This window comes from Melozone crissalis, unplaced genomic scaffold, assembly GCF_028551555.1.
Source record: "Melozone crissalis strain CALT ecotype California unplaced genomic scaffold, PUWL_Pcris_2 ptg000034l_1, whole genome shotgun sequence".
Lineage (NCBI taxonomy): Eukaryota > Metazoa > Chordata > Aves > Passeriformes > Passerellidae > Melozone > Melozone crissalis.
In genome coordinates this window covers 9,594,925-9,611,206 of record NW_026535812.1, presented here as the reverse complement: position 1 = coordinate 9,611,206, position 16,282 = coordinate 9,594,925, and the positions used below count along the sequence as shown (strand labels likewise).

The window sequence follows — 16,282 nt, the reverse complement described above, 5'->3', positions numbered from 1 at the left end:
GTTTATCTAAAAGATTTTCCCTCTGCCTGACAGAGGTCTGCTCAGCAGTCAGCCATGGGCACACTCTAAGAGCCCCCGGGGCGGTCTCTTATCTTTATACTCGGAGTTACGTATACAATATTTATCATTTTTCTCCAATACCCTCTACCCTTATTAACCAGTGCACTTTTAGTAAGGACCAATCCCAAAGTGCCAACATCACCACAGAAGATGGAGGCCAAGAAGAAGAAGGAGAAGGGCACGCCCCAATTCCTCCATCTTACTTCTTTAGACCCCCCTGTACAAAAATCTTAAACCCTGTATCTCACACTCCAATTAACTTGTCCCTTCACCATTCACCCCAGTGAAATCCTCCTATCCTCATACTGATGTCGTCTCCCGTGTGGGATCAAAGTCCAGCCACCAGACATCTCTGGCAGCATTCCAGGACTCCCGAGCCCCCCAGGGGTGGTCTCGGTCACTCTGCACCTCAGTCCTGAGAGGCTGAGATCCCACAACAACCCAGCTGGCTTAGTGTCTAGCAAACAGCTGTTAATTGAACCAAATTATTAAGATTTAAAGAATTTTTAATTCTAGTTTTTAATCTATGAGGGTTTTTCATCATACACAGTATTTTCAAGAACGTCCTTTAACTCTTTAAGCTGCTCAGTCTCTTAAGTGAATAAATGTCTGGGGATCTTTTCCTGGGTAACTTTGGAGATTGCTGACCAGTATAAACAGTGACCTCTGGGCACATGTCTGCTAGGAGTGGACAGAGGTAAGCTTTTCACTTAGGTGCTGGAAGGGGCCTGCTGGACGCTCTGGTGGGTATACAGGCAACTTTGATTCCTGATGTAAGCACCTCATTTAGGTTTTGCCATGGCTGTTATATTCACTGTATCCTTTTGTTCCTTTCTAAACAGGGCTTTTTTGAAGAAGAGGAAGGTAAAGAGTATATCTATAAAGAGCCCAAATTAACTGGCTTGTCTGAGATCTCTCAAAGGCTGATGAAACTTTATGCAGACAAGTTTGGAATAGATAATGTGAAGATCATCCAGGATTCCAACAAGGTATGAAAGACATGTGGTTTTGCACGAGGGAGAGAACCTGAGTGAATGGTGCAAGATGAGCAGGCAGATGTTTGCTGCAGTGCAGAAGCAGGTTGTTTTCTGTCTCGTTTAGCTCTCATCTATTTTTGCCAATGGCTATAGTCAAAGGTCCCACTCTTCTTGGGGAACTCTTGATAAAATGCCCCTGTATCCATCCATGATTGGAGTGTTACATTTGGAAGTCTCAGGTTTCATCGGTATGGCTATAAATAAATAAGCACACCAAAAATGTTATGGATGCCTTGGGAGCTCATCACACTGAACATAATTTTATTATTTTCCTGCAGGTGAACCCCAAAGACCTGGACCCCAAATACGCCTACATCCAGGTGACCTACGTGACCCCTTTCTTTGAGGAGAAGGAGGCCGAGGAGCGCAGGACGGACTTTGAGATGCACCACAACATCAACCGCTTCGTGTTCGAGACGCCCTTCACGCTCTCGGGCAAGAAGCACGGCGGGGTGGAGGAGCAGTGCAAGAGGCGCACCATCCTCACCAGTACGTCTGCTCCCCTGCTCCACCCCGCCCTGCCCAGCCCACAGGGGCAGCTCTAGGGCCAGGGGTCCATCACCGGCTCTCTGCCATGCCTGGCTCCTGCTTCCAGCTCTGCATGTCCTGGATTTCCTGCTCTCCAATGAGACAGACACGCTGTAAACTGGAGCTTGTTTAGGTCTGAGCTGACTGGAAGCAGATGCTTAGTGGAGAAGGGCATGTGTGGAATTTTGGAGACCTTCCAAAGCATGTAGGGCAATCAGAAAAGTGTTAGCTCAGATGAGACTTAATGCATCATAACAGTGCCTTTGCCAAACTCCTTGAGATCCATGAAAGGCCTTGACTAGAAGTAAAGAGTTTTAAAGGTGAATAATTCCTCTGCCAGCACCCATGGCAGTATTTGGGTTGAATGTTAAAAGTACCTCTTCACTGCTTTAAGGATGATGCTTTAATAATAGGTTCATCTGCAGGTGGGTGTTCTGCAGGATGATAACTCATCTTTTCACCATGGGTCTTGGCCACGTCTTCCTTACAGACCTGCTGACCAGCTTAGGGATAGTTATTTTCATTCAGCTGCTTTATTTTTCCCTATAATTGACATCTTAACTGTTCTTGCAGTGATGTAACTTGGGAGTGGTTCTGCTGGAGGCAGCTTAGCACTCAGAACCATTTTCTTTTAATAATAAACAATATAAAGAAAAAGCCGAGTAGGATGTCTGTTCTGCTAAGAGTAAAACTTGCCAACAGAAATTTTTATTCAAAATGGGAGTAAGATACACTACAGAGAATTTTTTTTAAGCTAGACATAAGATTTCAATCAGTGTTTTAAGGCAGGAATGTCAGGAGCATTAGATATGTCTTCTCTTAATGAGTCATATTAAACTGAAATTTTTTGCTCCTTATCATGATTGAGATCTCTCTTTTTAAAAGCCTCCTTTGTGAGACTATTGCTGAAACTTGACGTGTCTGAATTTTTATGTATGAGGAACTGTCTGAGATGGAGGCGTTGTTCTCATGGGCAGCCATGGGCAGAGAGGCTGATGCTCACAGCAAAGGCTCCCAAGTCACAGAAAATCCAGTTCCCTGCCAACTTCAGTGCATCTCCTTCCCCCAGAGGACAACGTGAAAAAAACTGCTTACAGTGCAAGCACAGTCACCTAAAAGTTTTGTTCTGGCAAGCCAGGAAAGAGGCACTGATGTCTGAGGGTGTCTTGTTACATGACACAGCTTTGCCTGTAAGAAGACAGGAGGAACAGCTTGTGTGTGGTTTTTTTAAGTGCTTGGGCAGCAGTAGGGGTTTTGAGATCTGCATTGAAGCAGGTAGTTTCACTGACTTGAAAGTGAAAGTCTGTTATGGTCTGCCTGGCTAAAACAGAGAGGGCTGTTCTTCTGGCAGAATATTTTCTCTGGGTTATTACATGCTGTCATCAGCTCCCACCACTCTCAGCCCTGCTCCATCTCTGGCATTAGGTGGGAATTTGATGACTCCTCTTCTCCCCTGGTTTTCCCTTTGGCACCTACCTCACCTCAGTGCTTTTCACTAAAGGAAATGGTCTTTTCTTCTCTTTTTTTTCTTTTTTTTTTTCCCACTCCTGTTTGATAAAGTCATGTGTTTTTGTTTGCTTCCTGTGTAAACTGAAGCACTTTCAGTTTGAGAAGAAGGCAAGGCTTCTGCTATGGCTGGAGGAGTGGTGCAGTCAATTGTGCTGGGTGCTGGACTGGCACCTGCACTGCATCTCTGCTCCAGAGCCTGCTGGGCCCAGGGCAAGTGCAGTGTGCCTGCAGCCCTTGATGAGCTCAAAAGGAAATGCTCTTCCAGTGTTGAGTACATCAGAACTCAATTTGGACCTGCTGTGCCACTTGTACTCATTCAGTGATTAAAACTTAATTTTTATGGATTAATAAAGAGATTGACAAAGTCAAAAGTTAATATTTTGACTTAATTGTTCTGCTTTCCTAAACACTCCCTTGTTGGGTGCATTCTCTGACCCATTTCTCTCTCTCTTGAGTAGCCAGCCACTTGTTCCCCTACGTGAAGAAGAGGATTCAGGTCATAAGCCAGACCAGCACAGAGCTGAACCCCATTGAAGTGGCCATTGATGAGATGTCCAAAAAGGTCTCAGAGCTCAATCAGCTTTGCACAATGGAAGAAGTGGACATGATCCGACTGCAGCTCAAGCTCCAAGGAAGTGTCAGTGTCAAGGTAATGACAATTTGCTGCCTTTTTTCTCTTTTTTCAATGCATGTACCTAAATTTTTATTCTGATTTTCATCATTCCAGACTTTTTTTGGTCTTTCAATTCAAGTCTACTCTAGATAACAAATAAGACTTTTCTAACAAAACTGTCCCGTATCACTTGAGAATATGGCCCATCACAAGCAGGTGGATTCTTTAAAGGGAGTTTTGCTAGGATTGACTTTGTCATTCCCTATTTAGGAAAGTTGGGATTGTGACAGGCACGTGTATTCCTGGTGTTCTTATTGTAATATCTACAAACAAACATGTGATTGTCTGGGTGCTCAGCTGGCGGGGGGCTTGGAAAAGGCCAGCACAGATCTGCAGCCTGTACAAGGTTGAGCAGCTCCTGTTTCCTAAAGAAAACTCCTCAGCTTCCATCCTGGTGACAGAAGGAGTGAGGGGATGCTCTTCTCACAGCCTAGCTTGCCTGAGGCCAGTCTCCAAGCCCTGGAGCACAAGAGAAACAGCAATGATTGGCTTGTTCTCTGTTACTAAGCTGTGCATTTCTCACACAGGTAAATGCTGGACCAATGGCCTATGCTCGAGCTTTCCTTGAAGAGACAAATGCTAAGAGATATCCTGATAACCAAGTTAAGCTTCTGAAGGAAATCTTCAGGTAAACATGAATTTTAAGTTTTTCACCCCCCACATAACACTCTGCACAGCACAGGCAGACAAGACATGAAATCAGGCTGATTTGAACCAGCCTCATTTACATCTGCATTTACCCTATCTGACAAGTCACTCCTGAGAAACATTTACTGCAGTTCTGGGCTGCCCTAGCAGAAAACATTCCTTTTGATCTGAGAATGAGTTCTGAAATTCACTTCCCACAAGGTGCAGTTTGCAAGGGGGAGAGGAGATGCAGCACTGTGTGTGTATAGATGGGTTTTTTCATTCCTGCAAAAGCTGTGTCACTGATTTTGTGTTTTGGTGCTTGCAGGCAGTTTGCTGAAGCCTGTGGCCATGCCCTGGATGTCAACGAACGCCTCATTAAGGAGGACCAGTTTGAGTATCAGGGAGAGATGAAGTCTCACTACAAGGACATGCTCAGCGAGCTCTCTGTAGTTATGAATGAACAGGTGAGAAAATCCATTTGGGTGCTGGGTGGGCTCTGTGAGGGGGGCTAATTGTGTCTTCTAGTGACAAATGAAGCTGTAGAGCAAAATACTAGAAGTAAAACCTTGCAGTTTATTTTCTTGTGGTTTTGGCTTTTGTTTCTTCCTTTTTTTTTTTTTGTTTTAATAGAAGTATATTCTATATCTGATCAACAAAGGCCTACCTTGCTACATATTGAAAAGCTGAATGTTTGTGAGGCTAAATGCTGGCTGGGGTTTAGAGGCATAGAAGAATAGTCTAAACTAGTGCTTAATGCTTTGCTTGCTTTGTCCTATAGCTATGATGTAGTTAATTAAAACAGTAAATTGCTATTAAGATGTAGCTTATACCACAGGAGGTATCTTTATTGTGTCTATTTATACTCAGCTTTCAGAGAAGGTTATTTTTCAATTTCTTTTTTATGCTTGAGTACACTGTCAGGATAGATGCCATGTATTTTAGCAGCTTCAGAAGGATGAGCATGCATATATACATTATATGAATTGCATCCCAAAATTCTGAATTGGACTCCAGTGCACACTTGCCACTATTCTACTGCTGTGTCCAGGCAGATTTTTTTTTAATATTGTCAGTTTAAATTAAATATTGAGCAATTTGCATACTGAAGTGCTAATTAAACCATGTTTAATTATATCTCTGCATGTTTATGGGCAGGCTACCTTAGATTGCATGTGATAAATAGTTCCTCTCTAGCAGCTGTGCTGCATTTCCAGGTGCCTGTAGCATCCAAAAGCCCTGTTGGTGCAGAGTAACTTGGTTTAACCACTGGTATCAGTGCCTACATGGCTCTTCATTACCCCATGCTATATTATTCATCTTCACATATGAGTAGAATAAGGGTTGACCAGAATTTTTTGCCCATTGTTGTACTTACTGTGGCATTGAGTGAGTTTTTCCTTGAATGTAAAGCTCCCAATTGCTGGTGCCTGCTGGATGGGGTTGAGCTCAGGGGTGGCTGCAGGTCTGGGGGATGTGCTCCTCTCCTCTTCAGGTGTATAAAGATTTGTGAACCTCAAGCCTTCCAGTGATTTTATCCTAACCAGTATTTATCACTGTTTTGTTAAGTATGTAAGTGTTAAAGGTGTTATTTATTAATCAATATTCATGCATCTCACATGGAAGTTATTTTGGCCATCAGTCATTGTGCAAAGGCAGCACCTTATCTCTTGTGTGGACCACAGTTTCCCACAAGAATGGAAAATGGATGATCAGCTCAAATGAGGCCTGAGCAGCCCCTGAGATTCAGCATTCAGAAAACATTTGGAGAGTTCTGTTAAATGCTCATACCTGTATTTATATCTGTGAGCTCTGGGTTTTCTTCATACTAAATAATACAAAATTATGTGTAAAAACCAGTGCTAATGTGTAAAGAGTTCATCCAACAAAAGTCAAAATTGTCATCTCTTCTACCAAAATCATCTGAATTTTAAAGTCCACCCTGAAAACAGTCTCCCACTTACAATACTTTGGGGAAGCCTAAAACGTGACAGCCCCGTTTTCTGGGCAGTGCGGGTATTTGAGAAAACTCTACTCCTCTTGCCATGAACTCATGAACTCTCTGCTTCTGAGCAGAGCATTTCCTCAGAGAAATCACATGCCATAAACTGTGGCTGAAATATTTATCTCACAGTTGGAAAGCTTGAGGCTCTCTTGCATCTGTGCTGTGTGCTTTACACCAGTACAATTTGCCATCTTTCCCATTGTTGTATTCAAGAGAGTTTTGTTTCTCACCTACTGACAGTGACTTTTTCATCACCATATGTTTTTTCTCTTTTTTGTTTTTCTCTTTTTTGTTTTTCTTTTCTGACAGCTCTGTCATGGTCCTTGCTTATACAGCTTCTCTTCTTCCCTGTCTAACATTTCCCTCAATACTATAGCCAAAAGTGGTATGTTCATTTTTCTTACATCTATTTTTTTTTTCCTTTAATGTCATATACTTCCCTCACTTGCTGATTTTTCTGCTGGGTATGTTTGTTTCATTTCATCTCTAATGACCCCCTTGCCAGGGAGTTTAAAGAAAGATCTAAGCTGTATGTGTGATGTGTTGTGCCTGAGCAGTCTTGAGAGGCCTGTTCTTTAGGGTCCTAGCTGTGAACTTTGGGGAGGCCAGTGAGGCAGCTGGACAAGAGCCCCCTGATCCAAAAGCAAGTGCCAATAGCAGCAAAAGCAGCTGCCAGGGTGTGCCCAAGTCCCAGTGCCCTCCCTGCAGCCCATGATGTGGGAGCAGCTCCTGCCCAAGCTGCTGAGGCTGTCTGTGCTCAGGTCTGCCCAGGTGACAGCTGAGGGGTGGCTGCAGCCCTGGCCAGGGACAGCTGGCAGTGATGCTGTAGGGCTCCACCTGGAGCTTTGGCAAGGGGGAGGTTTCTCTTCCAGTGCTGGTGCTGTGTGGTCAGTGGGGATCGCTCTGTCTCTGCTCTGAATGCTTCCACAAAGCACCCATGGAGGAAGACAGGTTTATAAAGAGCTTTTACCGAGGCTAGAAGAGTTTCTTCAGGAAAAATATCTTCATTCTTTAGGACAGGGCAGAGCTTTTGCCACTGCTGCTTGACTGCAGCTCTGCCCCCAGGCTCAGCCTGGCACTTGGTCCAGCCCTGCTGCCCAGCCTGGGCAGCTCTGTGGGGCTGCTGCACGCCCAAGTGACAGCGTGGGCAGAGCTGGGCCTGTCTGTGCACGGTCAGGAGGTGCTGAGGTGGGTGTCCTGGAGTTTGCAATGTCTAGGGGACTTGTGTGAGAGTGGTGTAGTTCAGGGAACCCCATGGAGCTTGGCAGAAGTCAGCCCAGCCCCATCCCTGCAGACTCCATTTACCAGGGAAAGGTCCCTTTCCTCTGTCAGATCCTTGGCATCATTGTGTGACAATTAAAAAATGGGAAAACCCTGGTTAAACAACAAACACTTCAAACACCAAATAATTCTGATTTCTCTCACTGTTGCTTTTTTTTTTTTCCTGCAAAGATTGCCTACAAGGAGGACTCAGCAAAGCATCCAGGGATGGAGCGCACGTATTCCCGAGTCATCCATAGAGGCAGCTCCTCTGTGCCAGCAGCAGCCACTCCAGCAAACCCTGATGCCTGACTGCAGCCTGGGGAAGAGCTGCTGCCTGGGGTGGGGTTTCTCCTTTGTTGTTGAGGCTATTTTTTCCTTTTAGATTAATAGTACTGAAAATTAAGTTGATGGACAATACCAGGAAAAGGATTTGAGGGTTAAGATTTTAATTTATTGGAAGTCTTCACGGTGTTATTTTAAAAAATGCAAGCTTGAGAAATTTTTTTTTGCCTGCCCCAATATTTGCACATTCCCTCTTTTTTTTTTTCTTTTTTGTTGTCAATTTTTGGTTTTGAGCAGCCTTTATTAAGCCAGGCTGATTACAAAATTCCCATTGAATAGATAGGTACACGGCAAACCCTACGTTTGCTATAAATTATAATATATCTAATACTAAGTCCTAGTATACATATATTTTAAAGGTCAGAGTGGATGTTTTATAACATTTAAGCATATTGCAATTGTAAATAGAAGATGTGTAAAATATGTCATTTTTACAAAATTTTAAAAAATATCTTTTTAGTTAATTATGACAGTACTAAGGATATGGATAACATTTCAGTTACCATTATATTAAAATATTTGTGTATGTGTATAAAAGCGTCCATAAAATTTTCTCTTTGAAGCTCTGTGCATTGGTTCATTCCTATGACAGCACTCTCTGGAGTGGTGGAGATCAGGATCATCCCAACTCTGTGATGTTGTAGATGCTGATAAAGACACCTATGACATCTGCAGAACATGGCTCTGGGTTCTGTCCATGGCCCCAGACTGAAGTCACCCTGGGAAGCAGCTTGGTGTAGCTCTCCTGCTTGACACCAAGAAAACTCAGATTTTCCTTTGAAGGTCATAGTCCCAGATTCCAGATTTTGCCTGGGGCACATTGGGAAGCCACGTGCCTTTATGAGATGTTTGTTTCAGTTTCTGCATCATGTGGCATAAGGTGGAGTGATTGTGCAAGTTCCTAGGAGTTCCCACACTCCTTAATGTTCATTCACAGAAAACCCCTGCTTGCAGCAGTCCTTGTCTGTAGTACCTGTGTGTTAGAATTCTTTCCTGTGCACACAGTCCCCACAATTCTGCTAAGCTGTTTTTTTCTATTTAGCTCATTTCCCCTGGAGAAGTTCTGGTGGTTGCCCTGAGGCCTCCACAGGTTTGTTCAGAGCAGAGGCCAGCGCTGTGGCTTTCTACCTGAGGGTACCAGCAGGAATTTTCCAGTGTTTTGCTTCATTCTGCCCTCTTGTCTCTTCTCACAACACCCCAAGTTCACAACTGGTGCATCTCAGCTGGAGCTGTAGCCTGGCCCTGCAGGCCAGAGTCAGGGGTGGGCTCTGAACTCACCCTCACCTTCGTCTCTGTGTGCAAGGTAGAGGTGCCATGACCCAGCCTCCACCTGCCAGCACCTGCTGCTGTCTCACTCAGCACATCGGGAGTTTTCCAGAATTCTTGGCTAAGGTTTGGAACTCCCCCCAGTGTCCTTGCCTGCTGGGGGAAGGAGGGCAGTGGTTGGGATGGGCACACCTTGGTTTGGGATGTCCCTCCTCCAGCATCAGTGCAGCAACAGTGTGACCCTCACCTGGGGCTTGGAAAGAGCCCAAGGAAAGGGAAAGGACACTGCACAGCAGCAGCAAACACAGCTGGGCAGGAGCTGAGCCCTCCTCATCCTCACTCTGACAGGCCCGGCTCTGTTCCTCGGACACTGCACTCTGCAAAACCAGTGGTCTGCTGAAAGGAAGGGTGTCTGGCCCAAATCATAACTTGCTTTATGCTCTGTGTGTGTGTATATATATATATATATATAAACCTGCTGTTTTTCTATATCTATGGGAGGAGCCCATATATAATGTATATATGTGTCATCAGGGGTGGCAGCAGGGCTGTGCTGTACAGAGAGGTGAGTGAGCACCGAGTCCTCTGTCCCTTGGCTTGTTGGTCTCACTGGACTCCTTTTGGGTTTATGATGATTTGTGGATGGTACTTCAGAAGCCATCAAGGTGATTTGGAGACAGACTGTTTCTAGTTAATGTTCACAAGAAATGAGCACTACATCTGTTGGTGGCCGTCCCTGGGAATAACTGGATTGCAGAAACATGGTTTGCACTGAGGGAACATGGCAGGCTGTGCTGAAGCCAAGCTGTGGTCTCTAAAGCAGAGGTAAGGAAACCCCTGGATTGTTTTCTCAATAGCTTGCACACAAAATGAGTTTCATAAGTCCAAGGACTTGGTTTATTTATATTCATATTATATAATATATATAGTATATATAAATATATACTATATTACTATATATTTATATCCAGATCCAAGGGATTTGGTTTATTTTAAGCACCCAACTCTGCAGCCCCCTCTGGGACTTGAGAAGCAGCCCATATTCTGGGCTTGCCTTGTTGCTGGTGTTGGAGATGCTGAGGCTTGAGTGTAGCTGGGTCCTTGCTGCAGATGGCTCCTCCCCTCCTGCTGTGTTCACACGCTTTAAACACAGTCGGGTGAAAGCAATTAGCACAAACATTAGCTTCGAACCAAGGCTGCAGCAGGGAGAGAAAACGAAGCATTAAGCCATGGATGGTCACAGCGTTTGAGGGGAGAGAATGAAAGAAATGCAGGAGGCATGGGAGGCTGTAGGATGATTACAAGGATGGGGTTTGTTCCTTTCCATGATGAAATTCAGCATCCTAAACTGCAGAAGTGAGATGTGTAGCACTGAATCCCACACTCACCCTGTCTGTGATGCTGTAGGAAAAGGCTCTTCACACAATTGCTGCTTTTTAAACTCAGAGCATTACATGAGGTCTGCACCATTTCTTTTTCCTACCAAAAGCTCCCCTTTGGGACTCCGTTTGTCTAGGGCAGCCATAAGACCATGATTGGCTGTTCTTGGGTCTGAGGGTTTCTCCAGTAAATTATTTCACAATCTATTCTTGCACCTTTTCCTCCAGCTGGAGGAGGCTCATCCCCTGGTGCTGTGGGCGAAGCTGGTGACAGATTCCCTTTTATCCAGGGAAGGAGATCTGTGCAAGCCAGACCCAAACTGAGCTGCTTTTAAAACTTTACAGAGTGCAAAAGAAATTATTCATGTTTGTTACTTAGTGGAAGCTATCTCAACATCCCAAAAGGAGTTAAGTGTTATACATATTTTATGTTTAATCACATCTTTAGTGACACCCAACCACAACCAAAGGCTTAAATTTCAATTAGAGGGAGGTGTATTAAATGTTTAATAGGAATCATTCCTTACAGGGTAATTATATTTTAACATTCACTGGAGGAATGTTATCTTGGCAATGTAATATTGATCTGAAGAGAAATATATTTTTTAAATTTTATTTTTGGATAATATCCAAATGAGAAATGGAAGGGGATGGTCTATACCATTCATACTCCAGACACACCATCCCTGTGCTGGCCATCCATGGTCCTGGATCTGGGAAGTGAAATTGTATCCACACATAGCTTTAAATGTGGCTTTTTTCATGTCAGCATGAAAACTGCTGTCCCACATGTGCTGAGAAGCTCCAGGCTGCAGGTACCTTTTACATCAGTTTGAACATTTTTTAAACTGGTCTGCTCAGTATTTCAGCTGTAAGTAACATGGGGCAATGAATCTTTCAAGACAGATGATCTGTCAAGGATATCTGCTATGGACTTGAATGTGTTTATCAATTTTTAACAAGTTTGGTATGCACGCAGAAGATTTTTCTCTTAATATTTATATTATCACAAAAATAATCAGTGTTCACAGTCACTACATATTAAAACCATGAAGTGAGCTCTGAACCTAGGCAGTTAAAAATCAAAGGGTGTTTAAATCAAATATCAAATGAGAACAAAGAAATGGGATTTAAAGGAAAGTGTTCAAATCTGTAGAAAAAGAAAGTTGTAAAACCCAAACAAACTAGAATACAATTCTCATTTAAGATAATTGCCTTGAGATAAATAAAAACTATAAACTATAAATGAAAACTGAAAGGCAAAGAACTGCCAAGTCCATGTAGAACTATGACCACAACCAGGAAGGACCTTCAGCTTCACCATTGCTGCATCCCCTCTGCTTTCACACGAGCTGCTTGGACAGCAACCCCTTGGCACAAACCACCCAGCCCCACATGGATTTCCTTCTCCTTCTGCCATCACTTTGCTGTCTGGAAGCCACAGCATGGACTGGGAAGGGATTTTTTTCTTACTTTGAAGTTCTTTTGCTTTTGCAGTGGCCCCAAGTACATACATCTTAACAAGGAAGGGCAGGGTCTCATTTGGGTGAGCACATACTGCAACAGTGGAGAGGAAACCTCCATTGTTTCTCCACTGAGGAAAAACCTCTTGGGAGTCTTCTGGGCTGCCAAGGTGCCATGGGCCAGCTGCCCACAGGAGAGCCCCTGCTTGGCCTCTGCCTGCCCAGGTGAGCTGTGATGGCAACAGCCACTCTGCCCAGGTGAGCTGGGATGGGAACAGCCTCTGCCCAGGTGAGCTGGGATGGGAGCAGCCTCTGCCTGCCCAGGTGAGCTGGGATGGGAACAGCCTCTGCCCAGGTGAGCTGTGATGGGAACAGCCTCTGCTCAGGTGAGCTGGGATGGGAACAGCCACTCTGCCCAGGTGAGCTGGGATGGGAACAGCCTCTGCCCAGGTGAGCTGTGATGGGAACAGCCTCTGCCTGCCCAGGTGAGCTGGGATGGGAACAGCCTCTGCCCAGGTGAGCTGGGATGGGAACAGCCTCTGCTCAGGTGAGCTGGGATGGGAACAGCCTCTGCCCAGGTGAGCTGTGATGGGAACAGCCTCTGCCTGCCCAGGTGAGCTGGGATGGGAACAGCCTCTGCCCAGGTGAGCTGGGATGGGAACAGCCTCTGCTCAGGTGAGCTGGGATGGGAACAGCCTCTGCCCAGGTGAGCTGTGATGGGAACAGCCACTCTGCCCAGGTGAGCTGGGATGGGAACAGCCACTCTGCACCACAGCAGAGAACAGCTCATGAGAGATCCAAATGTGAGCACAGAGCTGGGGACAGTGGCTCAGGAGTTGCCCAGGATCAGAGGTGCTGGAGCAGTGCAGAATGCAGGCTGCCCAGGCTGGGACACTGGATCACAGGGACTCAGGATCACAATCCCCTGCCTCCTCACCAACCCCGTGCTGTGGCCATTCTCACAGCTCTGCTCCCCTGCCTCCTTCTGGGCTGGCCTCTCCTCCACTTCAAACACAGAACCCTTCCTACTGGGAAACACAGCTGAAATTATCTGCTGATTAAAACTGAACAGAATAACCAGTTTTAGTGGAGAAAAGCAGGGGAAATTTTGGGAAATGCCAAATTGATGCTTTTGTTTCAAAAGGAGTTAAATCAGGGACGTGCAGAGTTTTCTCCAAACGAGGCTGGGGCTGAGCCAGCCCTGACAGCCCAGGGTGGGCTCCTGGCCAGTGGCAGAGCATGCAGACCCCAGCCTGGTGCCCACACGGGCCCTTCCAGCCTGTTTTGGTTTGCAGTCCACAGAGAGCAGCTCTGGGCAGCCAGCAGCTCGCTGGGCAGCTGGGGGAGGAAATGAGGACATTGTTATTCTTTTCAAGAACAATCCAGCACAGTTCCTCGGTGAAATATTAGCTATGGAAAATATCAAGTAACTTTCCTACCTTCCAGGCATGTGTTGGAGCATTTGGAGATGGGGGGGAAAAGTAAAAGTACAGTGAAACCAGCAGTGTTAGGGGAAAGCTGCCACAGCATGTACATTATCAGGCCAAGGGAGTATTGAGTGTTTAAAGGAGGATGGTAAAGAGCTCATCTGGGAGAGCCTCTCCTGGCCAGTAAGAGATATGTGCATGGTTTGTAATGTTTCACTGAGTTGACAATGTACAGGCATTTTTAGAAAATTCTCAGTAATGCAAAAGTGCAATCATAATTACTGACATCTCTGTCCAGGTTGAGGTTTTTCATAACTCACTAGAGCATCTTATATCTGCATGGCAGCGGTTTCCTTTTTTCCTGTGAACTACTCCTCATCTTACAGAAGCTACATTTTTTGTGTGCTTTTTAAGCTGTGCTCCCCCTGTGCTGCTTCAGCAAGCTGGAGTCACTCACTTTTTCTTAGGGACAGCTGTGAGGGTGTTTCTTCCACTGTGATGGGCTTTTGTGACCTGCAAATGCCATGTGATGTCTGTAGTTCTGATTTAGATGTCACTGCACAGACTGCCTGTGGTGAGACACCTTATAGCTGCAGGGTTTCAAATATACTCATATTTTATATGGGGTGTTTTGCTTGAGGAGAAAAAGCAGAGTAAGAAATCATTATTATTATTTTTATTAACCATAATAAATTTAGGATGTATTTTGTGCTCTGTAATCTTGATGCTCTCTCCCATGAGTGAGGGCTTGTTTTAATTTGAAAGCTACTGCAAGCTCTGTGCAGGTAACTTTGGGCCCAGTTGTGAGCTCCTCATTATGAAAATCTCCAGCTGAGCATAAAGATTCTCTTGCATGAGGCATGGGTTTGTGCTCTGCAGCATATGTTGTGCTTGCAGGGGGCTGGCATAAAAGAGACTAATTCTGATTATTCCACACTAACTTGAGTATCCATTTAAAGGGGCAGAGCATTGGAAATTCAACACAGACACTTAAAGTGCCCTCTTAAAAGTCTGAAATGTTTCTGTAGCCAAACTTTATGCCAGCCCAGTCCAAAACCAAGGTTTTCAGATGTGACTCATGTATCTTGGTGTTTCTATTTCACATTTTCAGGTAAAGCCTGGTTTTTCAAAAGTGTTGAGCATCCCCTGCTGGAATTCAGATCCCTTTCAGAAACCTTGAATGTTTAAAATCAAAGTTTCATTTGATCTGGGACATGTGGGATTTTCTGCATACATGTGGGAGTTAAGGCACAGTCAGGCAAATGGTGCTTGCCAAAGGAAAAGGATGCTTAGCAGACATTAATAAGTTAAACAATTACCTTTTAACAGACTCATCAGATAACTTTGTGCCATCATTACCTAATGAGATCTCGAAACCTGAGAATGCTTTACACATACAATTGATTTTTGCCATCTTGTTTCTAGGAAGTTGTGGAGCTCACCCCCCACAACTGCCTCACTGTGCAGGCTGTGAGCGAGTCCCCACTCAGATGTGGCTGAGAGGGAGTGTTTAATTAGTTTAATTAGTCATGAGAGGAAGGCAAGGCCAGGTTTGCCCACTCACACCCGGCTACACATGAGGCTGGGGGATTCCAGAGACTCTGCTGCTTCCCCCCGAGTGCTGCTGCCCCTGTCCATGCCTAAGGCAGCCCCTGGCCCCTGTCCCCATGTCCTGTGTCCTTCTCTCCTGTCCCCATCCCACTCAGCTGGAGTCTCCGACTTCCATGTCCAGGACAGAGCATCCCTGCAGCCTCGTAGCTCCTCCTGGGCTGGTCCTGCCAAGTCCCTGGGTTGCTGTCACTCTGCTGGGAGCACTCAGAAAATGTACATAGGTGAGTGACATGTGCATGGGTTCTGCAGATCCCAATGCCACTTTCTATGGGCCTGTTAAGAGGTAAAGGTTATATAAATATTGTTATTTTTTGTTAAAAGTAAGCAAATGCATTTTTTTGCTCTCCCCCTTGTCCCTCAGAAGGAGCTTGGGAATAGCACGTTTCAGCTGTGCAATAGGTAAGACCCAAAAACCACACTTTTCAGAATAAGAATGGGTATTTTTTGGTATTTGTATCATGTACCAAAATGGGCCTCAAGGCTCCTCTGTTTGGCTACAGAGTGGTGCCAGCTTAGAGGATGGGAGGTACCCCCATAGCTAAAACTGAGGGTGCCCCAAACAGCCCTGAAATGAATCTGGTCAGTGATTAATTAGCTGATTGCCCCGGGGGAAGCCTGAGGCACTGCTGCTGGAGGTGCAGTGCCAGTGCTTGTGCTCTGTTGGTCGGGTTTAGCCCCAGCAAAGGGAGGCTCTGCCTTTTTGCACAGGGACTCCCGGGCCACTGGGAGGCAGGACACACCTCCAGCTGCAGCATGGCACAGAAACATCCACGCACCTGCTGCTGATGGATTCTCCAAGACAAAATGCTGTGGTAAGCTAAAAAAAAAAAATTATTGTACTAGAGAAGCAACGAGGCCTTTTTGACTTTTTTATCTCACCTACCTCAGAGGAGCAAGAGGGATTTGGCAAGTGAGATGGCTACAAAAACTGTTCGGCAGTGGTGGTGGCTGTGCAGGTGCTGTTTCCTGCTGGTGGCAGTTTTCACTCTGTCCCTTCCCCAGGGAGCCCCTGCTGCATGTCACCCTGCACACACACAGCTGCTGCATGTCTCCATGCACACACACAGAGCTGCTGCATGTCACCATGCACAC

The 16,282-nt window shown here is 45.3% G+C and overlaps 1 protein-coding gene across 4 annotated transcripts in view; it reads left to right on the top strand.

The window, feature by feature from the left end:
• DOCK10 (dedicator of cytokinesis 10) overlaps window positions 1–8,606 on the top strand; it is a 117,675-nt gene extending 109,069 nt beyond the window's left edge. For 3 of the 4 annotated variants that reach the window (XM_054282412.1, XM_054282415.1, XM_054282411.1), the window contains 7 exons: window positions 903–1,049; window positions 1,376–1,586; window positions 3,593–3,783; window positions 4,335–4,435; window positions 4,763–4,901; window positions 6,749–6,824; window positions 7,892–8,606. In XM_054282412.1, coding sequence (XP_054138387.1) covers window positions 903–1,049; window positions 1,376–1,586; window positions 3,593–3,783; window positions 4,335–4,435; window positions 4,763–4,901; window positions 6,749–6,824; window positions 7,892–7,959 — 933 coding nt within the window. In that variant the 3' untranslated portion in view covers window positions 7,960–8,606. The remainder of the gene's footprint in view (window positions 1–902; window positions 1,050–1,375; window positions 1,587–3,592; window positions 3,784–4,334; window positions 4,436–4,762; window positions 4,902–6,748; window positions 6,825–7,891) is intronic. The other variant, XM_054282414.1, reaches the window with a different exon arrangement.
• Window positions 8,607–16,282: the final 7,676 nt, after the last annotated feature.